We start from the raw sequence: 25,831 nt of genomic DNA, 5'->3' as shown, positions 1-25,831 counted from the left end.
GAGAGGAGTCGCCGCTCTCTGTCAGAGAGGAGTCGCCGCTCTCTGTCAGAGAGGAGTCGCCGCTCTCTGTCAGAGAGGAGTCGCGCTCTCTGTCAGAGAGGAGTCGCCGCTCTCTGTCAGAGAGGAGTCGCCGCTCTCTGTCAGAGAGGAGTCGCCGCTCTCTGTCAGAGAGGAGTCGCCGCTCTCTGTCAGAGAGGAGTCGCCGCTCTCTGTCAGAGAGGAGTCGCCGCTCTCTGTCAGAGAGGAGTCGCGCTCTCTGTCAGAGAGGAGTCGCCGCTCTCTGTCAGAGAGGAGTCGCCGCTCTCTGTCAGAGAGGAGTCGCCGCTCTCTGTCAGAGAGGAGTCGCCGCTCTCTGTCAGAGAGGAGTCGCCGCTCTCTGTCAGAGAGGAGTCGCCGCTCTCTGTGAGTGTATTATTTATTTTCTCACCTCTTAATATTGAGTTCATGGCGGTGTTAATTTCCTCCACAAAAATAGTGAAAAACATTAGTCAAACCTATTTTTCAGTGGCAATTGACGAAACGGTAACTGACTAAATCGTTTTTTCTGGGTCTAACTAAACCAGTGCTTCTCAATTATTTTCTGTTACGCCCCCCCCTAGGAAGAAGTAAACATTTCGCGCCCCCCAACTCTCCGCCGCAACTGTAAATAGTATAATTTGTCTATAAAATTGCTATAAGTACACCTCTGCATAACATTGTATCCTTATTAACATTAAAGAAAACAAAAAAATAAAAAATAAAAATATAGATAAACTTACAACAAAGAATAACTTTATTAACATTGTTTTTTAGTCTGTAACAGAAAATACTAAAAGTGCATACATTTGCCTGAAATTAAAAAAAAAAATTCTAACCTTATTTAAACTGTAAACATTTTTTGACCATTTGATACTGAAAAATAAAATAAAATATAATCAATAAATAATAATACATTCAAATTGATCAGCAACATTAACTCAGGAGCACAATATATGAAACACTTTGACCTATAAAATGAATAAAACAATTTGTGCTTATTATTATTTTTTAAATCAAAATGAGGAAGTCAGGATTAATGGCTACAATGAGCACGTTTTGCAGTGCACAGCTTTTCGAAGCGGAGTTTGAAGCATGATACTGCAATTCTCAGCTCCTGCTCAATGTTTAGCTGGGACCTGTACTTGGTCTTCAGTGCAGCAACAGCAGAGAAGCCAGTCTCACAAAGATAAGATGTTGCAAAAGGAAGAAGAATGCCCATGGCCCTCTGCCCTATGAGTGGATACTGCCTCTCTACACTCAGCCAGAATTCACTCAGTGTCTGTGATGTGAACCTCAGTCTCAATGTGGAGTCAGACGTCATATCAATGAACTGGTCCTCCTCTGCAGAGCTGAAACCAGTTGGAGCTGGTGCATTGAAAGGATCTCTCACCCAGTCATATTGGGAACTGTTTTCAGGGAAGTACTTTTTAAAGAATCCCATCAGTGATGAAATATGCTCCTTAATATATGTAATCACTGAGGTGGCATCATAGTCAGTAGTGTCAACAAATTCATGCAGGTTCTCGAATGAATCAGTATTTCCTTCATCAAGTCGCCTGCCCCACATTGCAAGCTTTCGAGTGAAAGAGCTGATCTTGTCTGTGACCTGTGGGAGGTGTTTATCTTTCCCTTGAAGCTGTAGATTTAGTTCATTTAGCTTTCCAAATATGTCACTCAGGTAGGCCAGTTTTGCCAGGAAGTTCTCATCACAAAAATTTTTTGCGAGGTCATACTTGTGCTCCTGCTCGAAAACATTCTTATCTGCTCTCTGAGCTCAAAAACTCGGGACAAGACTTTTCCTCGTGACAGCCACCTTGCTTCACTGTGAAACAGCACAGCTTGATGTTCAGCTCTCATCTCCTCACAGATAGCAGAGAAGACTCTTGTTTTTAGTGGTCTGGTCTTTATAAAATTGACTACACCTACAATGTCAGTCATAACCTCACTTAATTCAGAGAAAAGGTGCCTTGATGCCAGTGCTTCTCTGTGTATAACACAGTGTGTCCACTCAGCATTAAGTGAGGCCTTCTTGATGAGTGCCCGAAGTCCTTTTCTCATCCCTGCCATGGTCTGTGCACCATCACTGCAAACACCAATGCAGTTCTCCCACTTTAGCCCATTCTCAGTCAGGAAGCAGTCCAGCATTTTGAATAGCTCTTCAGCTGTGGCTCTGTTTCTGACATATTTACGAAAAAAGTAGATCCTCACACAGGGAGTTTGTCATGTCAAAACGTACATAGCTTGATAAACAAACAGTCTTTGTTGCTGTCAGTTGCTTCATCGAACTGTAAGGCAAAACGTTTGTCTTTGAGTTTATCTACCAGCTGTTCTTTAAGATCGTTAGCAATGTCATTTATACGTCTGGCGACAGTGTCATTGGACAGAGGGATAGTTTTTATTTTTGCAGCACTTGCGTCATCCAGCATGACAGAGACCATGTCTAATGCTGCAGGCAGTATCAGCTCCTCTGCTATGGAGTGTTTTTTTTTGCACTGAGCAATTTGGTACGCCACCTTATATGATGCTAACAGTGCTCGCTGGTTTACTGAAGTAGCATTCACAAAGCGGGACGATTGTTTGCAATTTTCGGCACGTTTTCGCTGAAAACTCAAGCGGCTTATCAGCGTGATTGGGGTGTAATGTTTTTAAGTGACGCATTAATTTATTTGGCTTCATGCTGTCCGCTGCCAACATTTTTAGACACAGTAAACATACCGGTCTTTCCTCGTCTCCCACCGTAGTCACAGTCAAGCCAAGCGCTACATACGCTTCATCATATTTCCTCGTCTTAGCTTTCGGGAGACTTACGTTTGTCTCAGTATCTCCGTCTCTCTCCGCCTTTCTTTTCATCCCTGTTAAATATTTTTCCATGGTGTCTCCTAAGGGTTTGTTATCTGCACTTCATATCTCCTGCTCTGTGCTGTGTGCTCTTGTTCGGTGCAAAAAAAACCTACTCCCTGCGGCAAAAAAAAGCATGTTCCCCGGGGTCACACGCGCCCCCCCGGCATCGCTCCGAGCCCCCCCAGGGGGGCGCGCCCCACTATTTGAGAAGGACTGGACTAAACAAAGGATTTTTCATTTATCTCTGTGACTAAAATCTGATTAGTAAGTGGACTGGACAAGAGTTTTTGGAGAGATTGAGAGCTTTTCACTGTTATTTGTTTAGTCCAACCAAAAACATGCATGACATTAGCAGAATTGCAATGCTTTTATTGGTGGAAAATAAATAACATGCCCAGGTCATTCACGAGTCACTTCTCTGCCCAGCAACCATTCTCCAATCTGGCGGCAACAAATCATTGATGTAAATAAGGCACACAGCATGGCTACTCTGCCGGTGGTACAAGCTCCCGGTAGAAAAATGGGTGATGTTTGGAGACACTTTACTTATCGTGCCGATTCAAACAAGACCGACTGCAACGTTTCCACGGGAGAAGACGGTGTTTGCACCCAGAAGTTCACGAGGAAAAATACTTCCGACCTCGAGAGACATCAGAAAGAGCATCATCGCAATATACAGTGCATTCGGAAAGTATTCAGACCTCTTCAATTTTCCACATTTTGTTACGTTACAGCGTTATTCTAAAATGGATTAAATCGTTTTTTTCCACCTCCAATCTACACACAATACCACATAACGACAAAGCAAAAGCAGGTTTTCAGAAATATCACATTTAAATAAGTATTCAGATCCTTTACTCAGTACTTTGTTTCAGCACCTTGAGTCTTCTTGGTACTTTGTTACAGCCTTGAGTCCTCTTGGGTGTGATGCTACAAGCTTATCACACCTGTATTTGGGGAGTTTCTCCCATTCTTCTCTGCAGATCATATCAAGCTCTGTCAGTTTGGATGGGGAGCATCACTGCACAGCTATTTTCAGGTCTCTCCAGAGATGTTCGATTGGGTTCAAGTCCGGGCTCTGGCTGGGCCACTCAAGGACATTCAGAGACTTGTCCTGAAGCCACTCCTGTGTTGTCTTGGCTGTATGATTAGGGTCGTTGTCCTGTTGGAAGGTGAACCTTCGCCCCAGTCTGAGGTTCTGAGCGCTCTGGAGCATCAAGGATCTCTGTACTTTGCTCCGTTCATGTTTCCCTCGATCCTGACTAGTCTCCCAGTCCCTGCTGCTGAAAAACATCCTCACAGCATGATGCTGCCAGGTTTCCTCCAGACGTGACGCTTGGCTTTTACATTTTAGTCATTTAGCAGACGCTCTTATCCAGAGCGACTTACAGTTAGTGAGTGCATACATTTTTTCATCCCCCGTGGGAATCGAACCCACAACCCTGGCGTTGCAAGCGCCATGCTCTACCAACTGAGCTACACGGGACTATCAGGCCAAAGAAGATTCAAGGATGTAATTGCTGCCAAAGGTGCTTCAACAAAGTACTGAGTAAAGGATCTGAATACTTATGTAAATGTGATATTTAAGTTTTATTTAATTTTTTATAAATGTGCAAAAAAAATCGACATCTGTGTTTGCTTTGTCATTATGGGGTATTGTGTGTAAATTGACGAGGGGGAAAAAAACGATTGAATCCATTTTTGAATAAGGCTGTAACGTAATAAAATGTGGAAAAAGTAAAGGGGTCTGAATACTTTCCGAATGCGAAATGTATAGACTATAATGATTTAATACAACAAAATGGTGTTTAAATGCTGAGCACTTTATGTCCCTGCCAGACTAGCGTGTTGCACTCGCTAATGATTCACAATGTATTACTTTGTAGGCTAAAGCCTTGAAATCATTGAAATAATAATATAGCCTAAATAATTCATTTTCGTTCCTCCTTAGGCTCCCTGTCTGGCTCCTGACCTATTTAGAGTGTTTATATGCTGTTTAAAATGTGTCCGACCGGCTCGATTCGGTCTTATGTAGCAAAATTAGAAATTTTGTTTTTTTACATTGGATAAAAGTAAAGACTGAGCTAGAAAATGGTAGATCATACACTACAGTTGAGGAACAATGGGAAAGTAATTCTGCTTTGAAAGTTGATGAACTTGTAATCTCACTTTTGAGAAAATGGACCTTTGAATGTTTTGGTACCTACTGGAGAGCTCTTCTTTGTCTACACCCATTTTCATCATCGTTCACACCCTTTTAAGCTTTAGCCCCACCCATCTCGTTAAGGATTCACATGTGAAGTTGTTTTGCACACAGCCTCACATGTGAACACAAAGATTACAAGACTAAAGGCTGGTGTATACTACGGGTGTGTTCGTGAATTTAATCTGGAGTGCCAGAGTGTGCTCTGGACGTTCGTAAACTCAGAGCGTTGTCAGATTGGCCGTTAGTAAATTTAGAGTGTTTCGCTCTCGGAGCGCACACTGGACGCTCTGGCCGAAAAGTAGGGTTGATCCCAGTGTTCTGACCTAACAACAGCAGTCAAGCACCCAAGCTAACTGGCTAACATTGGCTAGCTACTTCCAGACACACATTTTACTCGCCCTAGCAGAGCTGGTTAGGCTGTTTTTATGTTATCCAGAGCCTTGGTGACTGCAACTGTACTGGGGGTTGCGTTATGAGTTGGGATTATGGTTCATTGTTTAGCTAGCTAGCTACATGTCTAAACAAAAGACTCCACTATGCAAGTAACTATTTCAATAGAATGTTTATGATGTCACTGCGACAACTGTCGATAGACGTAGCTGGTAAATTCGCTGTGGCTATCTACTCAGATTTCAGAGCACTCGTGACTGCAACTGTACTGCTGGCAACAATTTAATTATGCTTTTTTTGCCAACGTTTACTGACACCGGCCATATTCAACGGGTGTTGAGCGTTCGTAAATTTGTCAGTTATTCTGCGCTCTGGCACACTCAGACGAGTGCTCTGAAATCTGAGTAGATAGCCACAGCGAATTTACCAGCTACGTCTATCGACAGTTGTCGCAGTGACATAATAAACATTATATTGAAATAGTTACTTGCATAGTGGAGTCTTTTGTTCAGACATGTAGCTAGCTAGCTAAACAATGAACCATAATCCCAACTCATAACGTTACTACCCTGCATGAATCTGCAGGTAGCTAACCAACCAGGTTCAATGTTAGCTAGCTAACATTAGACTATAACTAGCAATGCAAATGACTCTGAGATACAAATAATATTACTACACAGATCATACACGTAATGTTAGCTAGCTAGCCAGCCAGCTAACGTTAGCTAGCTAGCTAACACTCACTTCAACTTGAAATGAAAATGACTTTCTGACAATTAGAAACGTGTAATATCAGAAAATGTAGCTAGCTAGACTCTCTTAACCATATACATGGACGCTTCTCCCGCTCTGTCACGGATGACATGGTTGACACTTAGTTTGAAGATGTAATCCAGAGCCTTCTGTGTTCTCTTTTCGACTCTGTCTGCATATTTGCAATCAAATGCCAGAAATTTCTCCATCTCCTTAGCTATCATACTCTAGTTCCACTGATTTCAAAACTCGGTCCTCCAGAAAGTGGAGAGCAACAATTATGCAGTTCTACTACGTGATATCTTTCAAAAACGCTGGGTTAGAAAGGATTACCTACACATACTGACCAGCTCATATTATAGACAGAAGCGTGCTACATGGCAGACCAATCCGAACTCATCTCTCGGCATGTCCAGCCCACTCATTATCTCAGCCAATCATGGCTAGCGGGAAGGTTGCTGTCTTTTTCCATGGCTAAACCAACTAGGCTCGTAATTTATCAATTTTATTCGTATTTACAAATGGCGTACAAGTTTGTTATTAAGGCACATGAAAGTTCAGATGTTCCAGAAGGCATTTCTGTCAAAAAACGCATTTTGATAAATAAAATAAAAGTTTACGTTCAAATGCCTCTCCTGTGAAGTAGTGACGCGTGACATACGCCTGGTTTCCTGAAACTAGTCACATATGACATGTAGCCTTTTTGAAATGATGTGCGCTTACATTCACCTTGTCATGTTTATTCAAATACTTTTAATTCAAATCCATATGGTTTGGTTTCAATACTTAAAAACCAAATGGTAGGTCCAGGTAGTCAAAAAAAATAGATGGGTGTTGGTTAAATTGTGATTTTAATGAATGGAGTTAATTTGGAGCAGCATTTATTTTATTTGATTATATATCAAAAAAATAAATAATTGCGTAGTGGTTTTGGAAAGGACATGGAGCGCTTTAGTGGTGCACTAGCACTGCTCCATGAGCTATGAGCAGTATTTCCAACCGCTCAACTCACATACTTCCAACTGCTCAACTCACATACTTCCAACCGCTCAATTCACATACTTCCAACCACCTCAACTCACATACTTCCAACCACCTCAACTCACATACTTCCAACCACCTCAACTCACATACTTCCAACCACCTCAACTCACATACTTCCAACCACTTCAACTCACATACTTCCAACCACTTCAACTCACATACTTCCAACCCCTCAACTCACATACTTCCAACCGCTCTACTCACATACTTCTAACCGCTCAACTCACATACTTCCAACCGCTCAACTCACATACTTCCAACCACCTCAACTCACATACTTCTAACCGCTCAACTCACATACTTCCAACCACCTGAACTCACATACTTCCAACCACCTCAACTCACATACTTCCAACCACCTCAACTCACATACTTCCAACCACCTCCAACTCACATACTTCCAACCACCTCCAACTCACATACTCTGCCACCCATACAACTCCTCCATTGGGGGCTTAGGCCCCATGTCGTAATTTAGCTGGTATTCATTTTAACCATCTGTCTCTCTCTCCCCTCTCAGTGTTCCACTCCATAGACAGTGGATGCTCCCGCAGGAGCTCCCGGGATTCCTTAAACCTGTCCGACTCGGGCTCCGCCGAAGAGGTGGAGGAGGTGTGCGAGCTGAAAGGTAGAGCGAGGGGAGACATTAAACGCATGCTTCATGGGAAGTAGTTGTCATTTGTGTTACTGTACCATACATTCACAACCTCATTGTCATGTGTACCATATTATTGATCCACCAAGGCAGGAAATGTCTTCCATTTTTACTGGCAGTCATTAACATTGCTCTCTGGACTGTTAGGGGCACGATAGATTGGTGTGTGTGTGTGTGTTTGTAAAAGTTGTAAACCTTTTATTAGCTATGATAAGGCCATATCGAAACATTGAAGGCAGATTCATTTAAGGTTCATTGGCACAGACTCGGGTATTTATGATTCTCTAACTGTGGCTTCCCGAAGAAGTGTGTGTGTTTTTTAAAGATTGTATGAGTGTTTTAACCTACATGCACAGACTGTTATTTGAAAAAAAAATAGTGGAGGATGTGTAAAAAGTATTTTTCTGTGGTTTCCAGCTGCTAAGATGCTGTACCAGTCTTAACTACAGGGTTTGTGGGCTAACATATGAATACGCTTTTTACCTAACATTGCTGTGCTGACTAACAGCATGGTTGGGTGGGTTTTAGTGTGTGTGTGTGTGTGTTCCCATGCCCTTTATCTGTGTGGTGGGTATAGACAATACTACCTTGTGGGTAGTGTGTAGTATATATGTGATGTGTAGTAGGATATAGTATATACAGTACCAGGAAGAAGATTATATATACACACACACACACACACACAGCACCAGTCAGAAGTTTGGACACACCTACTCATTCAAGTGGTTTTCTTTAAAAGGCACATGACTTCCTGCTTGGAGTTTGCCAAAAGGCACCTAAAGACTCTCGGACCATGAGATAACAAGATTCTCTGGTCTGATGAAACCAAGATTGAACTCTTTGGCCTGAATGCCAAGCGTCACGTCTGGAGGAAACCTGGCACCATCCCTATGGTGAAGCATGGTGGTGGCAGCATCATGCTGTAGGGATGTTTTTCAGCAGCAGGGACTGGGAGACTAGTCAGGATCGAGGCAAAGATGAACGGAGCAAAGTACAGAGAGATCCTTGATGAAAGCCTGCTCCAGAGCGCTCAGAACCTCAGACTGGGGCGAAGGATCACCTTCCAACAGGACAATGACCCTAAACACACAGCCAACACAATGCAGGAGTGGCTTCGGGACAAGTCTCTGAATGTCCTTGAGTGGCCCAGCCAGAGCCCGGACTTGAACCCGATCGAGCATCTTTGGAGAGACCTGAAAATAGCTTTGCAGCAGCGCACCCCATCCAACCTGACAGAGCTGGAGAGGATCTGCAGAGAAGAATGGGAGAAACTCCCCAAATACAGGTGTGCCAAGCTTGTAGCGTCATACCAAAGAAGACTTGTGGCTGTAATCGCTGCCAAAAGGTGTTTCAACAAAGTACTGAGGAAAGGGTCTGAATATTTATGTAAATGTGATATTTCTGTTTTGTATTTTTAATAAATTTGCAAAAATGTCTAAAAACCAGTTTTTGCTTTGTCATTATGGGGAATTGTGTGTAGATTGATGGGGGGCAAAAAAACAATGTAATACATTTTAGAATAAGGCTGTAACCTAACAAAATGTTGAAAGAGTTAAGGGGTTTGAATGCTTTCCGAATGCAATGTATGTGGTTGTGTGAGGCTGGTAATGTGTAGTATATATGTGGTGGTGTGGGGCTGGTAGTGTGTAGTAGTATATATGTGGTGGTGTGGGGCTGGTAGTGTGTAGTAGTATATATGTGGTGGTGTGGGGCTGGTAGTGTGTAGTAGTATATATGTGGTTGTGTGGGGCTGGTAGTGTGTAGTAGTATATATGTGGTGGTGTGGGGCTGGTAGTGTGTAGTAGTATATATGTGGTGGTGTGGGGCTGGTAGTGTGTAGTAGTATATATGTGGTGGTGTGGGGCTGGTAGTGTGTAGTAGTATATATGTGGTGGTGTGGGGCTGGTAGTGTGCAGTAGTATATATGTGGTGGTGTGGGGCTGGTAGTGTGTAGTAGTATATATGAGGTTGTGTGGGGCTGGTAGTGTGTAGTAGTATATATGTGGTGGTGTGGGGCTGGTAGTGTGTAGTGTATATATGAGGTTGTGTGGGGCTGGTAGTGTGTAGTAGTATATATGTGGTTGTGTGGGGCTGGTAGTGTGTAGTAGTATACAGTGGTGAAAAAAAGTATTTAGTCAGCCACCAATTCTGCAAGTTCTCCCACTTAAAAAGACGAGATAGGCCTGTAATTTTCATCATAGGTACACATCAACTATGACAGACAAATTGAGAAAAGAAAATCCAGAAAATCACATTGTAGGATTTTTTATGAATTTATTTTAAAATTATGGTGAAAAATAAGTATTTGTTCACCTACAAACAAGCAAGATTTCTGGCTCTCACAGACCTGTAACTTCTTCTTTAAGAGGCTCCTCTGTCCTCCACTCGTTACCTGTATTAATGGCACCTGTTTGAACTTGTTATCAGTATAAAAGACACCTGTCCACAACCTCAAACAGTCACACTCCAAACTCCACTATGGCCAAGACCAAAGAGCTGTCAAAGGACACCAGAAACAAAATTGTAGACCTGCACCAGGCTGGGAAGACTGAATCTGCAATAGGTAAGCAGCTTGGTTTGAAGAAATCAACGGTGGGAGCAATTATTAGGAAATGGAAGACATACAAGACCACTGATAATCTCCCTCGATCTGGGGCTCCACGCAAGATCTCACCCCGTGGGGTCAAAATGATCACAAGAACGGTGAGCAAAAATCCCAGAACCACACGGGGGGACCTAGTGAATGACCTGCAGAGAGCTGGGACCAAAGTAACAAAGCCTACCATCAGTAACACACTACGCCACCAGGGACTCAAATCCTGCAGTGCCAGACGTGTCCCCCTGCTTAAGCCAGTACATGTCCAGGCCCGTCTGAAGTTTGCTAGAGTGCATTTGGATGATCCAGAAGAGGATTGGGAGAATGTCATATGGTCAGATGAAACCAAAATATAACTTTTTGGTAAAAACTCAACTCGTCATGTTTGGAGGACAAAGAATGCTGAGTTGCATCCAAAGAACACCATACCTACTGTGAAGCATGGGGGTGGAAACATCATGCTTTGGGGCTGTTTTTCTGCAAAGGGACCAGGACGACTGATCCGTGTAAAGGATAGAATGAATGGGGCCATGTATCGTGAGATTTTGAGTGAAAACCTCCTTCCATCAGCAAGGGCATTGAAGTTGAAACGTGGCTGGGTCTTTCAGCATGACAATGATCCCAAACACACCGTCCGGGCAACGAAGGAGTGGCTTCGTAAGAAACATTTCAAGGTCCTGGAGTGGCCTAGCCAGTCTCCAGATCTCAACCCCATAGAAAATCTTTGGAGGGAGTTGAAAGTCCGTGTTGCCCAGCGACAGCCCCAAAACATCACTGCTCTAGAGGAGATCTGCATGGAGGAATGGGCCAAAATACCAGCAACAGTGTGTGAAAACCTTGTGAAGACTTACAGAAAACGTTTGACCTGTGTCATTGCCAACAAAGGGTATATAACAAAGTATTGAGAAACTTTTGTTATTGACCAAATACTTATTTTCCACCATAATTTGCAAATAAATTCATTAAAAATCCTACAATGTGATTTTCTGGAATTTTTTTCCTCATTTTGTCTGTCATAGTTGACGTGTACCTATGATAAATTACAGGCCTCTCTCATCTTTTTAAGTGGGAGAACTTGCACAATTGGTGGCTGACTAAACTTTTTTTCTCCACTGTATATGTGGTGGTGTGGGACTGGTAGTATGTGGTATATATGTGGTGGTGTGGGGCTGGTAGTGTGTAGTATATATGTGGTTGTGTGGGACTGGTAGTATGTGGTATATATGTGGTTGTGTGGGGCTGGTAGTGTGTAGTAGTATATATGTGGTGGTGTGGGGCTGGTAATGTGTAGTATATATGTGGTGGTGTGGGGCTGGTAGTGTGTAGTAGTGTATATATGTGGTGGTGTGGGGCTGGTAGTGTGTAGTAGTATATATGTGGTGGTGTGGGACTGGTAATGTGTAGTAGTATTCAGTGGGGAGAACAAGTATTTGATACACTGCAGATTTTGCAGGTTTTCCTACTTACAAAGCATGTAGAGGTCTGTAATTTCTTCATAGGTACACTTCAACTGTGAGAGACGGAATCTAAAACTAAAATCCAGAAAATCACATTGTATGATTTTTAAGTAATTAATTAGCATTTTATTGCATGACATAAGTATTTGATACATCAGAAAAGCAGAACTTAATATTTGGTACAGAAACCTTTGTTTGCAATTACAGAGATCATACGTTTCCTGTAGGTCTTGACCAGGTCTGCACACACTGCAGCAGGGATTTTGGCCCACTCCTCCATACAGACCTTCTCCAGATCCTTCAGGTTTCGGCGCTGTCGCTGGGCAATACGGACTTTCAGCTCCCTCCAAAGATTTTCTATTGGGTTCAGGTCTGGAGACTGGCTAGGCCACTCCAGGACCTTGAGATGCTTCTTACGGAGCCACTCCTTAGTTGCCCTGGCTGTGTGTTTCGGGTCGTTGTCATGCTGGAAGACCCAGCCACGACCCATCTTCAATGCTCTTACTGAGGGAAGGAGGTTGTTGGCCAAGATCTCGCGATACATGGCCCCATCCATCCTCCCCTCAATACGGTGCAGTCGTCCTGTCCCCTTTGCAGAAAAGCATCCCCAAAGAATGATGTTTCCACCTCCATGCTTCACTGTTGGGATGGTGTTCTTGGGGTTGTACTCATCCTCCTTCTTCCTCCAAACACGGCGAGTGAAGTTTAGACCAAAAATCTCTATTTTTGTCTCATCAGACCACATGACCTTCTCCCATTCCTCCTCTGGATCATCCAGATGGTCATTGGCAAACTTCAGATGGGCCTGGACATGCGCTGGCTTGATCAGGGGGACCTTGCGTGCGCTGCAGGATTTTAATCCATGACGGCGTAGTGTGTTACTAATAGTTTTCTTTGAGACTGTGGTCCCAGCTCTCTTCAGGTCATTAACCAGGTCCTGCCGTGTAGTTCTGGGCTGATCCCTCACCTTCCTCATGATCATTGATGCCCCACGAGGTGAGATCTTGCATGGAGCCCCAGACCGAGGATGATTGACCGTCATCTTGAACTTCTTCCATTTTCTAATAATTGCGCCAACAGTTGTTGCCTTCTAACCAAGCTGCTTGCCTATTGTCCTGTAGCCCATCCCAGCCTTGTGCAGGTCTACAATTTTATCCCTGATGTCCTTACACAGCTCTCTGGTCTTGGCCATTGTGGAGAGGTTGGAGTCTGTTTGATTGAGTGTGTGGACAGGTGTCTTTTATACAGGTAACGAGTTCAAACAGGTGCAGTTAATACAGGTAATGAGTGGAGAACAGGAGGGCTTCTTAAAGAAAAACTAACAGGTCTGTGAGAGCCGGAATTCTTACTGGTTGGTAGGTGATCAAATACTTATGTCATGCAATAAAATGCAAATGAATTACTTAAAAATCATACAATGTGATTTTCTGGATTTTTGTTTTAGATTCCGTCTCTCACAGTTGAAGTGTACCTATGATAAAAATTACAGACCTCTACATGCTTTGTAAGTAGGAAAACCTGCAAAATCGGCAGTGTATCAAATGCTTGTTCTCCCCACTGTATATGTGGCTGTGTGGGGCTGGTAATGTGTAGTAGTATATATGTGGTTGTGTGGGGCTGGTAATGTGTAGTGTATATATTTGTGGGGGGTGTTGGGGCTGGTATTGTGTAGTGTATATATGTGGTTGTGTGGGGCTGGTTGCTGAGTGTAATCTGTCTCTCAAGATGGCTGTGAGGGCCGGTCCCTGATGGAGGTGTCTAGCAGCGGCCTCCCCCCTGTCGCTCGCCTCACTCTTCTCGGGTATCTGGACTGACGCGGGGCTAGGAGACTGGGCTAGGGAGGCGGGGGAGCTATGGGTGTGGAGGGTTGGGCTCTATCAACCAAATACACAGCTGGACTCACCAGCTCCCGCTCTCTCTCCCGTTGTGCTATATGCAAACAAACACGTGACTGGCTCAACTGTTCTGGGGAACTACGGTAAACTTCATAATGTAAAATAATGTGACCGGTGAAAGGAAGAACACAATCTGCTTCATTGCCTAAAGTATTGCAGAAGTTGACTGTAGGTATTAACTTAAAAAGTACCTACAAATATTCACATTTATTGAAAATCTGAAAAAATATAGTTTTGAGGGTATTGAAAAATCATCCCGTGGCTTTTATCAAATACCCCGGTATACGGTATATATGGTATACCGTCCAAGCCTAGTGGAGGGCTAGACTAATGTAGCTAGATTCCATGGCTCTTCCTCAATTTATCTTTCTTCGATTCCTCCCATCCTGTCTCCTCACCTCTTCCTCAACCGAAGGAGGTGAGGAGGGTAGAGGCGAGGAATCGAGGAAAGATTAATTGAGGAAGAACGCATCTCCCCTTACTCTCTCTGCCTTTTTGAGTGACTGATGTTCATGGGTAAGCATGCATGGGTTAGCAGCATGACCTGAAACAAATTAGGATGAAATAATATAAAAAATATATACAGTGAGGGGGGAAAAAAGTATTTGATCCCCTGCTGATTTTGTACGTTTGCCCACTGACAAAGAAATGATCAGTCTATAATTTGAATGATAGGTTTATTTGAACAGTGAGAGACAGAATAACAACAAAAAAATCCAGAAAAACGCATGTCAAAAATGTTTTAAATTGATTTGCATTTTACTGAGGGAAATAAGTATTTGACCCCCTCTCAATCAGAAAGATTTCTGGCTCCCAGGTGTCTTTTATACAGGTAACGAGGTGAGATTAGGAGCACACTCTTAAAGGGAGTGCTCCTAATCTCAGTTTGTTACCTGTATAAAAGACACCTGTCCACAGAATCAATCAATCAATCAGATTCCAAACTCTCCACCATGGCCAAGACCAAAGAGCTCTCCAAGGATGTCAGGGACAAGATTGTAGACCTACACAAGGCTGGAATGGGCTACAAGACCATCGCCAAGCAGCTTGGTGAGAAGGTGACAACAGTTGGTGCGATTATTCGCAAATGGAAGGAACACAAAATAACTATCAATCTCCCTCGGCCTGGGGCTCCATGCAAGATCTCACCTCTTGGAGTTGCAATGATCATGAGAACGGTGAGGAATCAGCCCAGAACTACACGGGAGGATCTTGTTAATGATCTCAAGGCAGCTGGGACCATAGTCACCAAGAAAACAATTGGTAACACACTATGCCGCGAAGGACTGAAATCCTGCAGCGCCCGCAAGGTCCCCCTGCTCAAGAAAGCACATATACAGGCCCGTCTGCAGTTTGCCAATGAACATCTGAATGATTCAGAGGAGAACTGGGTGAAAGTGTTGTGGTCAGATGAGACCAAAATGGAGCTCTTTGGCATCAACTCAACTTGCCGTGTTTGGAGGAGGAATGCTGCCTATGACCCCAAGAACACTATCCCCACCGTCAAACATGGAGGTGGAAACATTATGCTTTGGGGGTGTTTTTCTGCTAAGGGGACAGGACAACTTCACCGCATCAAAGGGACGGAGGACGGGGCCATGTACCATCAAATCTTGGGTGAGAACCTCCTTCCCTCAGCTAGGGCATTGAAAATGGGTCGTGGATGTGTTTTCCAGCATGACAATGACCCAAAACACACGGCCAAGGCAACAAAGTGGCTCAAGAAGAAGCACATTAAGGTCCTGGAGTGGCCTAGCCAGTCTCCAGACCTTAATCCCATAGAAAATCTGTGGAGGGAGCTGAAGGTTCGAGTTGCCAAACGTCAGCCTCAAACCTTAATGACTTGGAGAAGATCTGCAAAGAGGAGTGGGACAAAATCCCTCCTGAGATGTGTGCAAACCTGGTGGCCAACTACAAGAAACGTCTGACCTCTGTGATTGCCAACAAGGGTTTTGCCACCAAGTAATAAGTCATGTTTTGCAGAGGGGTCAAATACTTATTTCCCTCATTAAAATGCAATTCAATTTATAACATTTTTGACATGTGTTTTTCTGGATTTTTTTGTTGTTATTCTGTCTCTCACTGTTTATAAATAATCCTACCATTAAAATTATAGACTGATCATGTCTTTGTCAGTGGGCAAACGTACAAAATCAGCAGGGGATCAAATACATTTTTCCCTCACTGTATATCTTTGGGTTGCATCATATGGACAGCTTTAAGCAATATGTCAATGACTCTACCTTTTTTCTTTTGAACTTTTCATTTGGTATAATATCTTCCAGATCGGTGCCCATTGGTACCTAGTCCTTTCAGAGGGAAAGGTTTTCCCATTTGGAATCCAGCTAGACGCTGGCCTGGCATTTGGGCTTCATAATGTCTTTGCTGCTCCAGAGTTAGAGAGATGAGGTGTGAGTTTATGTATACGCCTATGGTTTTGATGTCGGTGGGGGTCTTCAGTTAGACTTGTCAATTTGTTGGCAGCAGTGCATAGCTGCTGCTGCTATTGTGTCTTCATTCATTCATCCATCCATTCACTCACCAATTGATTTAGGCTTTCTGTGTGCATGAGATGGCCTCGCTGATGCACATCCAGTGGTGTTAGTACTCCACACGGTCTCACTGCTTTTCAGTTCCACCTAGAAACAGGAACTACCTAATAATCATTCCACTTTGTCAAGTTGCCAATTTCCACTGTGCTGCAGTGGTAGCAATGTCACTCTGACTTGCATTATAGGAGGTATATGTAATATTTTGCATTGTAATTTCAGAATGTCCTTAATATATCTACAGTAATAGTGGAATGATAGTGTTTCAAAATTGCAAATTGACTAGGGGCCAGCAAAGGGTAAGCGTCAAACATGTAGAACTCACTCGGCCCCAGTCAATTTGACGTGACGGCCCGTCTTTTGTTTGACCAATAAGAAGGCTGCACCATTATAATTAAATTTTGTGTGGCCCCAATTTTTTTTTTTTTGGGGGGGGAGATATTGTGAAATGCTATCATTACACTATTAGTGTAGATATATTGACATTTTCTGAAAAGACAATGCAACTATATTACGTATAGCTCCTTTAAAATAAACATCAGATACTACACATGCGAGACTAGAGTAAAGAGCTTTACAAAGGACTACCACCAAATCGTATTAGTTGTGTTCTATAAGGGTGTAGCTATTCATAAATGATGAGATGATAATTCTAGCTCTGGTGAGAAATACTGCTGTGTGGTTTGCTTTCATAAGACAAAGGGCACTTGTTGAATATGTCAGAATTTGCAGCGAACTAACGGGTTAATCTATCAGTCCTTTTGCATAAAAAGGTAGTGATTTTTCTTTGATTGTCTGAATTTGATGCCTTTCTTTTGAACCAAATGATGCTAGTAGAGCCCTCTCTCTCTCTCTGTCTCTGTCTCTGTCTCTGTCTCTGTCTCTGTCTCTGTCTCTCTCTTTCTCTCTCTCACACATACAGATGCAGACATAAAGCGCGGTGTGACATCCAGTGGCCGCTCTTTCCTGAGATCAGAGTCTATGTAAGAACTGCTTCCTCCCTTCACAACCCCCCTGCTAGCCTCAAATATGTAGGCCAAATCGACCTCTAGACCCTTGTGCACTTGTGGAGATTTGAGAGGATTTGACAGGTGTAAACAATTTGTTAAGAGCACCAACTTGCCCTCTGATAGGATAAGTCTTAACCAAGATCTCCAAAAGTGTATAATCTATGGGCACAATTAGTTGTAATGCGCATGTGAAAATCATAACTGGCGTGCAGATCGGTAGAAATGGTAGGATAAATTATAAATTGGCACTTCACTTGAAAAAGGTTGCCGACTCCTGTTAGGGGAGAGTGGAGTACGTTGAGCCAAAGGGGGAAGTTGAGCCGCCCTTGTTTCTAGGAAACCATACACAAAAATGAATCATTTGACCAAATATTTAGGAAGAGGTCATCATTTCATGGAGTCTGTGAAGGAAGAAACCACATGGAAAAAGTGGTAAGCAAGTTAAGTCCAAAAAAAACGGATTTTCACCAAAGTCAAATGAATTTATTGTGTTAGAGGTTTCATGATACTTGTATCTAAACCAAAGTAGATAATTTAAAGATTATTCTATACATCAGTTGGTGTCTCTATAAGCTTCAATATGAGGTCCTAAACCTAGCATGAAAGTGCATCCTTGTAGCTGTACAGTCAAAATGTTTGCCTTTCTATTGCTGGATTCGAACTTGCAACCTTTGAAATCAGAGGCAGATGCTTACTTACTTGTCCTGGCATTTCCTGTTTCCATCAGCCCGGTCGGGATTTTCTTTCAGTTGGTTTAATGACTTTTGTCGGTCATATGCTAGTTGTCTTTCATCCCCTGAGCCTAGTGATCCATAATAGCCTAGTGATCCATAATAGCCTAGTGATCCATAATAGCCTAGTGATCCATAATAGCCTAGTGATCCATAATAGCCTAGTGATCCATAATAGCCTAGTGATCCATAATAGCCTAGTGATCCATAATAGCCTAGTGATCCATAATAGCCTAGTGATCCATAATAGCCTAGTGATCCATAATAGCCTAGTTTCCACTTAGTTTTCATTGAGGCTTGTAGCTCTTTACCAGATTCACTTATTCGAAACCCCTCACATTTTCAAACTAGCCTAGGCTTGCTGACTCCAACATCCCATAGTATTCCACTCGAAATCTCTCACCAATATTGTATATTTTGACATTGATTTCTCCTGCCCCTGGCCTTGGCCACACCCCTCCTTGGCCCAATGAAGAATGGTAGTCCGTGGAGTGGGCCGGACTATAGACAGAATTTTTAGGTTCCGATCAAACCCTTATCAAGCACAGAGGTAAAGTTGAAAAAGAAAAGGCGACATAGTTAAAATTAGGCTATTTTTGTTTGTGGTAGTTAAAATTAGGCTATTTTTGTTTGTGGTAGTTAAAATGAAGCTGTTTGTGATAGTTGAAATGAAGCTGTTTGTGATAGTTGAAATGAAGCTGTTTGTGGTAGTTAAAATTAAGCTGTTGTTCGGGGATGTTTGGTGTATGCTTGTTCTCTATTACTACGATACATTTTTCTCTCTCTCCTCAGCTCTCCGTCGTTCCTCCAGTCTAACTCGGCTGAGTCGGTGGCCATGGGGCTCCTCAGGCAGTTTGAGGGCATGCAGCTCCCCGCAGCCTCGGAGCTCGACTGGCTGGTCCCAGAGCAAGACGCACCACAGAAGGTACACATACACACACACACACACACACATACACACACACACACACACACACACACACACACACCCCCCTACACTCACACAAACTGACCTGTATCCTGCCTCTACCCCTCAGCTCCTGCCCATCCCTGACTCCCTGCCCATCTCTCCTGACGACGGGGAGCATGCTGACATCTACAAGCTGAGGATCCGGGTGCGAGGCAACCTGGAGTGGGCCCCGCCGCGACCCCAGATCATCTTCAACATCCACCCCGCGCCCAAGTGAGTCCTTAACACACACACACACACACACACACACACACACACACACACACACACACACAAACACACGGGTCACAAACTTAGTTGCTGACTTCACACTATTCTCTGTTTGCCTCTACCCCTTTTTGTCTCTCCCTCTCTCGCTGTCTCTCTCTCTCTCTCCCCCTCTCTCTCCCTCTCTCTCTCTCTCTCCCCCTCTCTCTCTCTCTCTCTCTCTCTCTCTCTCTCTCTCTCTCTCTCTCTCTCTCTCTCTCTCTCTCTCTCTCTCTCTCTCTCTCTCTCTCTCTCTCTCTCTCTCTCTCTCTCTCTCTCTCTCTCTCTCTCTCTCTCTCTCTCTCTCTCTCCCTCTCTCTCTCTCTCTCTCTCTCTCTCTCTCTCTCTCTCTCTCTCTCTCTCTCTCTGTCTCTCTCTCTCTCTCTCTCTCTCTCTCTCTCTCGCCATCTCTCTCTCGCTGTCTCTTGCTGTCTCTCTCTCTCTCTCTCTCTCTCTCTCTCTCTCTCTCCCCTCTCTCTGTCCCTCTCTCTGTCTCTCCCTCTCTGTCTCTCTCTCTCTCTCTGTGTCTCTCTCCCTCTGTCTGTCTGTCTCTTTGTCTCGCGTTCTGTATATTTTTATTTTTCTGTCTCACTAACCCTCCCCCCTCCCCTTTTCTCTCTATCAGGAGGAAGATAGTTGTGGCTAAGCAAAACTACCGCTGTGCAGGCTGCGGGACTCGCATAGACCCAGGTACAAACCATATTGAAGACACACGCTGCCAAAGCACGACCACTCATGTTATCCCTATCCTACGGCGGCCATTTTGTGTCAAACCTCACCCCCTGCCTCACTCACATTAAAACCCACTCTGTTTCCCCTCCTCCCCTCCACTGGACAGACTACATCAAGCGACTGCGCTACTGCGAGTACCTGGGCCGCTACTTCTGCCAGTGTTGTCACGAGAACGCCCAGGCGGTGGTGCCGGGCCGCGTGCTGAGGAAGTGGGACTTCAGCAAGTACTACGTCAGCAACTTTGCCCGGGACCTGCTGGGCAAGATATCAGGAGACCCCTTGTTCAACCCCAACGACGTCAACAGTAGCCTCTACAAGAAGAACAAAGTGCTGGAGACTGTCCGGGTGAGAGGACTGAACTTTGTTATGCTTTAGCCTGGTTAGTCTAGTTTAATGCTTATCTGATCTTAGGTTTGGTTAGGTTAGTTATTTTACTTGACTTTAGTTCATTTTACTGTAACCCACTCGTACTAGAAGGAAAATGCGTTACAGTTATGAGTTTGAAATGCGTTCTGTAAACTAAGTGAATTTTCCTACTATTCTACAGGTTTTGAGGGTCCAACTATTCCACATGAAAAATCTCTTCAAGACCTGCCGCCTAGCTAGAGAGTAAGTTGTGTGTGTGTGTGTGTGTGTGTGTGTGTGTGCGTGCGTCCTCCTGCAATGACTGGTATTGTTGGTATGAGACAGTCCATTCCATTGACATGTCTTCTAAAATAGTATTCCTCTGCTACTGCTATGTGTCTGCACTGTCAGGTAAAGTATTCCAGTTATGGATGGTGTGAATTCCCCTGACGCGTGTCCCTGCGTTTCGCCCCACAGCGTGCTGGACCAGTTCGACAGCCTCCCTGGTCACCTGACTGAGGACCTGCACCTGTTCTCCCTCAGCGACCTCAGCGCTGTGCGCAACGGAGAGCTGGCTCCACGGCTACGGGAGCTGCTGAAATTGGGTTCCGCGCACGTGACCGGCTGTGTGGTGAGAATGCGTTGACTTATCATGAACTAGATACTCCTGTTGTCACTATTGTTAACGCTCATATCCTGTAATAGAGACATTCATTTTGATATGGGTGTGTACATTCTATCCATATGAGTTGCATTATAGGTCGTCACCAATCCAGTGTGATTGTGAACTAACATTCTGACGTTGTCGTTCTATAAGATGGCAGGTACTGTATGTGTCAAATGACTATTTGTGCCGTGTGTTCCAGTGGACTTGAGGGTGTCCTAACGTGACATTTTAAAAGTAAAAAATAGTTTTATTCTCAGTGTGTATGCCTTCAATTTTCCCTCTTTCTGTCTTTGTCTCCCACAGCTGTGTCAGGCCAAGGGCTTCGTGTGTGAGTTCTGCGGCAACGACAAAGACATCATCTTCCCCTTCGAGCTGAACAAGTGCACGTGCTGCGAAGGTGAGCCCCCCCTGCTGGTGGGAGGACTGGTTGTCCCGCGGGCCCCCTCCCCCTCTCCCTTCCTGACCCCCTCCTGGAGAAATTGGAAGTTCCGCAGGCTGGCCAGGGCCCTGTCCCAAGACAGGAGAGAGGGAGAGGGAGGAGAGGAAGAGGAAGAGTCTGAGGCAAGGGAAGATAAGGACAAATGGACTGGAGAGGGAGAGAAGGAGAGAAGGAGAACAGAATGGGAGACAAGGTTGTTATTCACAGCGTTCAGACATGGAACTCTGGCCAAGGCCTTTTGGAGTAAAGGAAGGGTAGAAGATGGGGAGCTAGAGGGAGGGAGAGAAGGAGAGAGGGAAGGAGTGGAGGAGGAAGGAAACTATGAAACTGTGGAGGACAAAGAAAGGGAGGTGAGGGAAGACTGTGAGGGAAGTGCAGAAGAACACGTGAAGAAAGAGAAGGGCCACTTATTTAAGGACCTCGGTGTCAGCAAACTAACCAACACTTTCTCCAAGGACAATGGATCCGGTGAAAGAGAGAAAGAAAAACAGGGGGATGAGGAAGGGACAGAGAAGGAAGAGAGGAGAGGACTCTGGAAGGTTCCAGGGGTCGGGAGGCTAGCGAAGGCTTTCTCAAAAGGGAAAGTAGAGGCGGAAGAGAAAAAAGAGGCAGAGGAATTAGAAAAGTGTGAAAGTAAAGGGAAATTCTTTCAAAAAGATTCTTGGGAAAAAGGAGAAAGTGAAGTAGAGGAGAGTAACAGTAGGGTAGTAGTGGGAGGAGAGGATGGAGGGATCACGGTGAAAGGGGAGAGGTTTTTGGGGCTTAGGTTGCGCAACATTTTCTCCAGAGACACCAGAAAGAAAGAGGGGAGGAAGATGAGTGAAGAAACCGATAGAATGGAAAGAGAGGGAAAGGAAAGAGAGGGAATGGAAAGAGAGGGAATGGTAAGAGAGGGAAAGGAAAGAGAGGGAAAGGAAAGAGAGGGAAAGGAAAGAGAGGGAAATGAAAGAGAGGGAATGGAAAGAGAGGGAATGGAAAGAGAGGGAAAGGAAAGAGAGGGAAAGGAAAGAGAGGGAAAGGAAAGAGAGGGAAAGGAAAGAGAGGGAAAGGAAAGAGAGGGAATGGAAGAGCAGGAGACTGAGACCCCATCTAACTGGAGATCCCGCAAAACACGCAAAGCCAGGAGGATGACAATAGGTAGGAGGGAGAGGGAGGAGAAGCAGGAGGAGAAGGGGAGGAGACAAGAGGAGGAGGAGAGAAGTAAAGGGGGAGGAGACAAGAGGAGGAGGAGAGAAGTAAAGTGGGAGGAGACAAGAGGAGGAGGAGAGAAGTAAAGTGGGAGGAGAGGGTGGTGGAGACAGGAGGAGGAGGAGGAGAGAAGTAGAGGGGAAGGAACAGAGCAATAGATGGAGGGCGGTGACCAAGGCTCTCTAGCCAAGCCTAACATAACAGAGGAGGAAGAGAAGACAGATAGAGGAAGGGTAGAAACAGGAGGATGGAGGGAGGAGAGGAGGGAAAGCAGCTTTTCATTGACTTCCAAACAGAAATAAATTCCCTCTCTGAGTATTGGGAAGGATGTAGAGAATAGTAGGGAATACCAAGAGAAGGTTTGGTTACAATCAATCCCAGATCAGTTGCTGTCCCAATCAACCCCTATGGCCTACTGGTCAATTTGGAATTAGGAAAATATCATCCAATTCCAAAAGACATGATTTAGAGATGCAGAATGTATAGCATTCTCATTGCCATTGACTTGTACTAGTTGTCATAAAGAGTTATTAAGAGACTTAATGAAGACAGGTGGGCTGAGGTGAATTGGTATGGAAATATGCAACCTAGGATATTGTTTACATGGGTATCAATTCACATTGGCAACTCCCTCGTTAATTTCATTGTTGATCACTTCTTGCGTGGAATTCTTTGCGCTCCTGTGTGTGTGGTGGATTGAGCTTTCCTCCCTATGGTGGTGGTTGGTTGAACTGGTTTCCCTCACTATGGTGGTGGTTGGTTGAACTGGTTTCCCTCACTATGGTGGTGGTGGTTGAACTGGTTTCCCTCACTATGGTGGTGGTTGGTTGAACTGGTTTCCCTCACTATGGTGGTGGTGGTTGAACTGGTTTCCCTCACAATGGTGGTGGTTGAACTGGTTTCCCTCACTATGGTGGTTGAACTGGTTTCCCTCACTATGGTGGTTGGTTGAACTGGTTTCCCTCACTATGGTGGTTGGTTGAACTGGTTTCCCTCACTATGGTGGTGGTGGTTGAACTGGTTTCCCTCACTATGGTGGTGGTTGAACTGGTTTCCCTCACTATGGTGGTGGTTGAACTGGTTTCCCTCACTATGGTGGTTGGTTGAACTGGTTTCCCTCACTATGGTGGTGGTGGTTGAACTGGTTTTCCCTCACTATGGTGGTGGTTGAACTGGTTTCCCTCACTATGGTGGTTGGTTGAACTGGTTTCCCTCACTATGGTGGTGGTGGTTGAACTGGTTTCCCTCACTATGGTGGTTGGTTGGTTGAACTGGTTTCCCTCACTATGGTGGTGGTTGAACTGGTTTCCCTCACTATGGTGGTTGGTTGAACTGGTTTCCCTCACTATGGTGGTTGGTTGAACTGGTTTCCCTCACTATGGTGGTGGTGGTTGAACTGGTTTCCCTCACTATGGTGGTGGTTGAACTGGTTTCCCTCACTATGGTGGTGGTTGAACTGGTTTTCCCTCACTATGGTGGTGGTTGGTTGAACTGGTTTCCCTCACTATGGTGGTTGGTTGAACTGGTTTCCCTCACTATGGTGGTGGTGGTTGAACTGGTTTCCCTCACTATGGTGGTTAACTGGTTCCCTCACTTGGTGGTGGTTGAACTGGTTTCCCTCACTATGGTGGTGGTTGAACTGGTTTCCATCACTATGGTGGTGGTTGGTTGAACTGGTTTCCCTCACTATGGTGGTGGTTGAACTGGTTTCCCTCACTATGGTGGTGGTGGTTGAACTGGTTTCCCTCACTATGGTGGTGGTGGTTGAACTGGTTTCCCTCACTATGGTGGTGGTGGTTGAACTGGTTTCCCTCACTATGGTGGTGGTGGTTGAACTGGTTTCCCTCACTATGGTGGTGGTGGTTGAACTGGTTTCCCTCACTATGGTGGTGGTTGAACTGGTTTCCATCACTATGGTGGTGGTTGGTTGAACTGGTTTCCCTCACTATGGTGGTGGTGGTTGAACTGGTTTCCCTCACTATGGTGGTGGTGGTTGAACTGGTATCCCTCACTATGGTGGTGGTTGAACTGGTTTCCCTTACTATGGTGGTGGTTGAACTGGTTTTCTGGTGCAAGGTGGTGGTTGAACTGGTTTTCTGGTGCAGGGTGGTGGTTGAACTGGTTTTCTGGTGCAGGGTGGTGGTTGAACTGGTTTTCTGGTGCAGGGTGGCACTACTGGTGTAAGGTAGTTAGTTGTAGTATGATCTGACATCTTTGGTTGTGGCTGCCACAGTTGTTTGATCTTGTTGTCTGGCCTCTCCATGGTGCCTCACTGACCTCTGGCCTCTACTCAGTATGGCTGTCAAAGGTCAAAAGGTCCTACTGGCCTCACCTTTTGATGTAAGGAATGTAAATGTTAGAGGTAATGCCAAATAACATTGTTTTTAACCGAGGTATAGGCTACAGTGTTTGTCAGCTGTGTTCATGAATTTAAAATGTGACATGGCATAATTTGCCAAAGAGTTGCTATTGCTGTCTGCATCCCCTGACAGAATTGTAAAGTTATTTAGTATTTGAAAGTGGTTATTAGTGTTTTATTTAAGTACAGAGACAGGTTTATATTGTGAAGCTTGAGGAATGAAGATATGGGCCTATTTCATGTGTACGTAATGGAGGACGATGAATTGGAGTGACAGAAAGGGTTTTTATTATTTTGATGTGTGACTGGCTGTCCACCATTATTATTTAAGCATCAACTTCTCTGTTTGAATGTAAAATAAACACATTTGTGAATTTCAGTTTCTTTGTCATTTCATTATCGTGGGAAAAATATATTCATTAGAAAATATTGTTTAAAAAAGTATACAATTGACGCTTCCACACAGATGTTTCTTGAAATGGTTCAGGCACACAAGTCTGAGCTTTAGAAGCAGTGTCTCTGCCTCTATTGAGGATAGGCTTCTCATTGCGGTCATGTCTGAACTGGTTTGAATAGGGAACTGACTCTTGACAGGTTTCTGTGTTTTACCACTCCTCTCTCCCACCTTCTGCCTTGCCACCAGCCGTACCTCTTTTTTATAGTCCTCTGTCACCCCTCCCCCTCACTTCAGAGACTATCATTGGTTCTTCTGCCGTGACATCACAGCGCCTCAGCCCTCT

At 44.5% G+C, this 25,831-nt stretch overlaps 1 protein-coding gene across 3 annotated transcripts in view; it reads left to right on the top strand.

Moving 5' to 3' along the window:
- Window positions 1-25,831, top strand: part of LOC121576505 (run domain Beclin-1-interacting and cysteine-rich domain-containing protein) — a 58,105-nt gene that overhangs the window by 28,548 nt on the left and 3,726 nt on the right. For all 3 annotated transcript variants that reach the window (XR_006002490.2, XM_041889693.2, XM_041889692.2), the window contains 9 exons: window positions 7,773-7,880; window positions 17,327-17,387; window positions 18,938-19,070; window positions 19,183-19,328; window positions 19,987-20,051; window positions 20,200-20,438; window positions 20,641-20,702; window positions 20,916-21,069; window positions 21,409-21,502. Coding sequence is in view for 2 of the 3 variants with exons in the window: in XM_041889693.2 (XP_041745627.1) it covers window positions 7,773-7,880; window positions 17,327-17,387; window positions 18,938-19,070; window positions 19,183-19,328; window positions 19,987-20,051; window positions 20,200-20,438; window positions 20,641-20,702; window positions 20,916-21,069; window positions 21,409-21,502 (1,062 nt within the window). In the remaining variant the exon portion in view is untranslated. The remainder of the gene's footprint in view (window positions 1-7,772; window positions 7,881-17,326; window positions 17,388-18,937; window positions 19,071-19,182; window positions 19,329-19,986; window positions 20,052-20,199; window positions 20,439-20,640; window positions 20,703-20,915; window positions 21,070-21,408; window positions 21,503-25,831) is intronic.

Source organism: Coregonus clupeaformis, chromosome 11, assembly GCF_020615455.1.
Source record: "Coregonus clupeaformis isolate EN_2021a chromosome 11, ASM2061545v1, whole genome shotgun sequence".
In the NCBI taxonomy this organism is placed as follows: domain Eukaryota; kingdom Metazoa; phylum Chordata; class Actinopteri; order Salmoniformes; family Salmonidae; genus Coregonus; species Coregonus clupeaformis.
The sequence above is the reverse complement of the archived record's forward strand: the minus strand, read 5'-3'. Positions and strand labels throughout refer to the sequence as shown.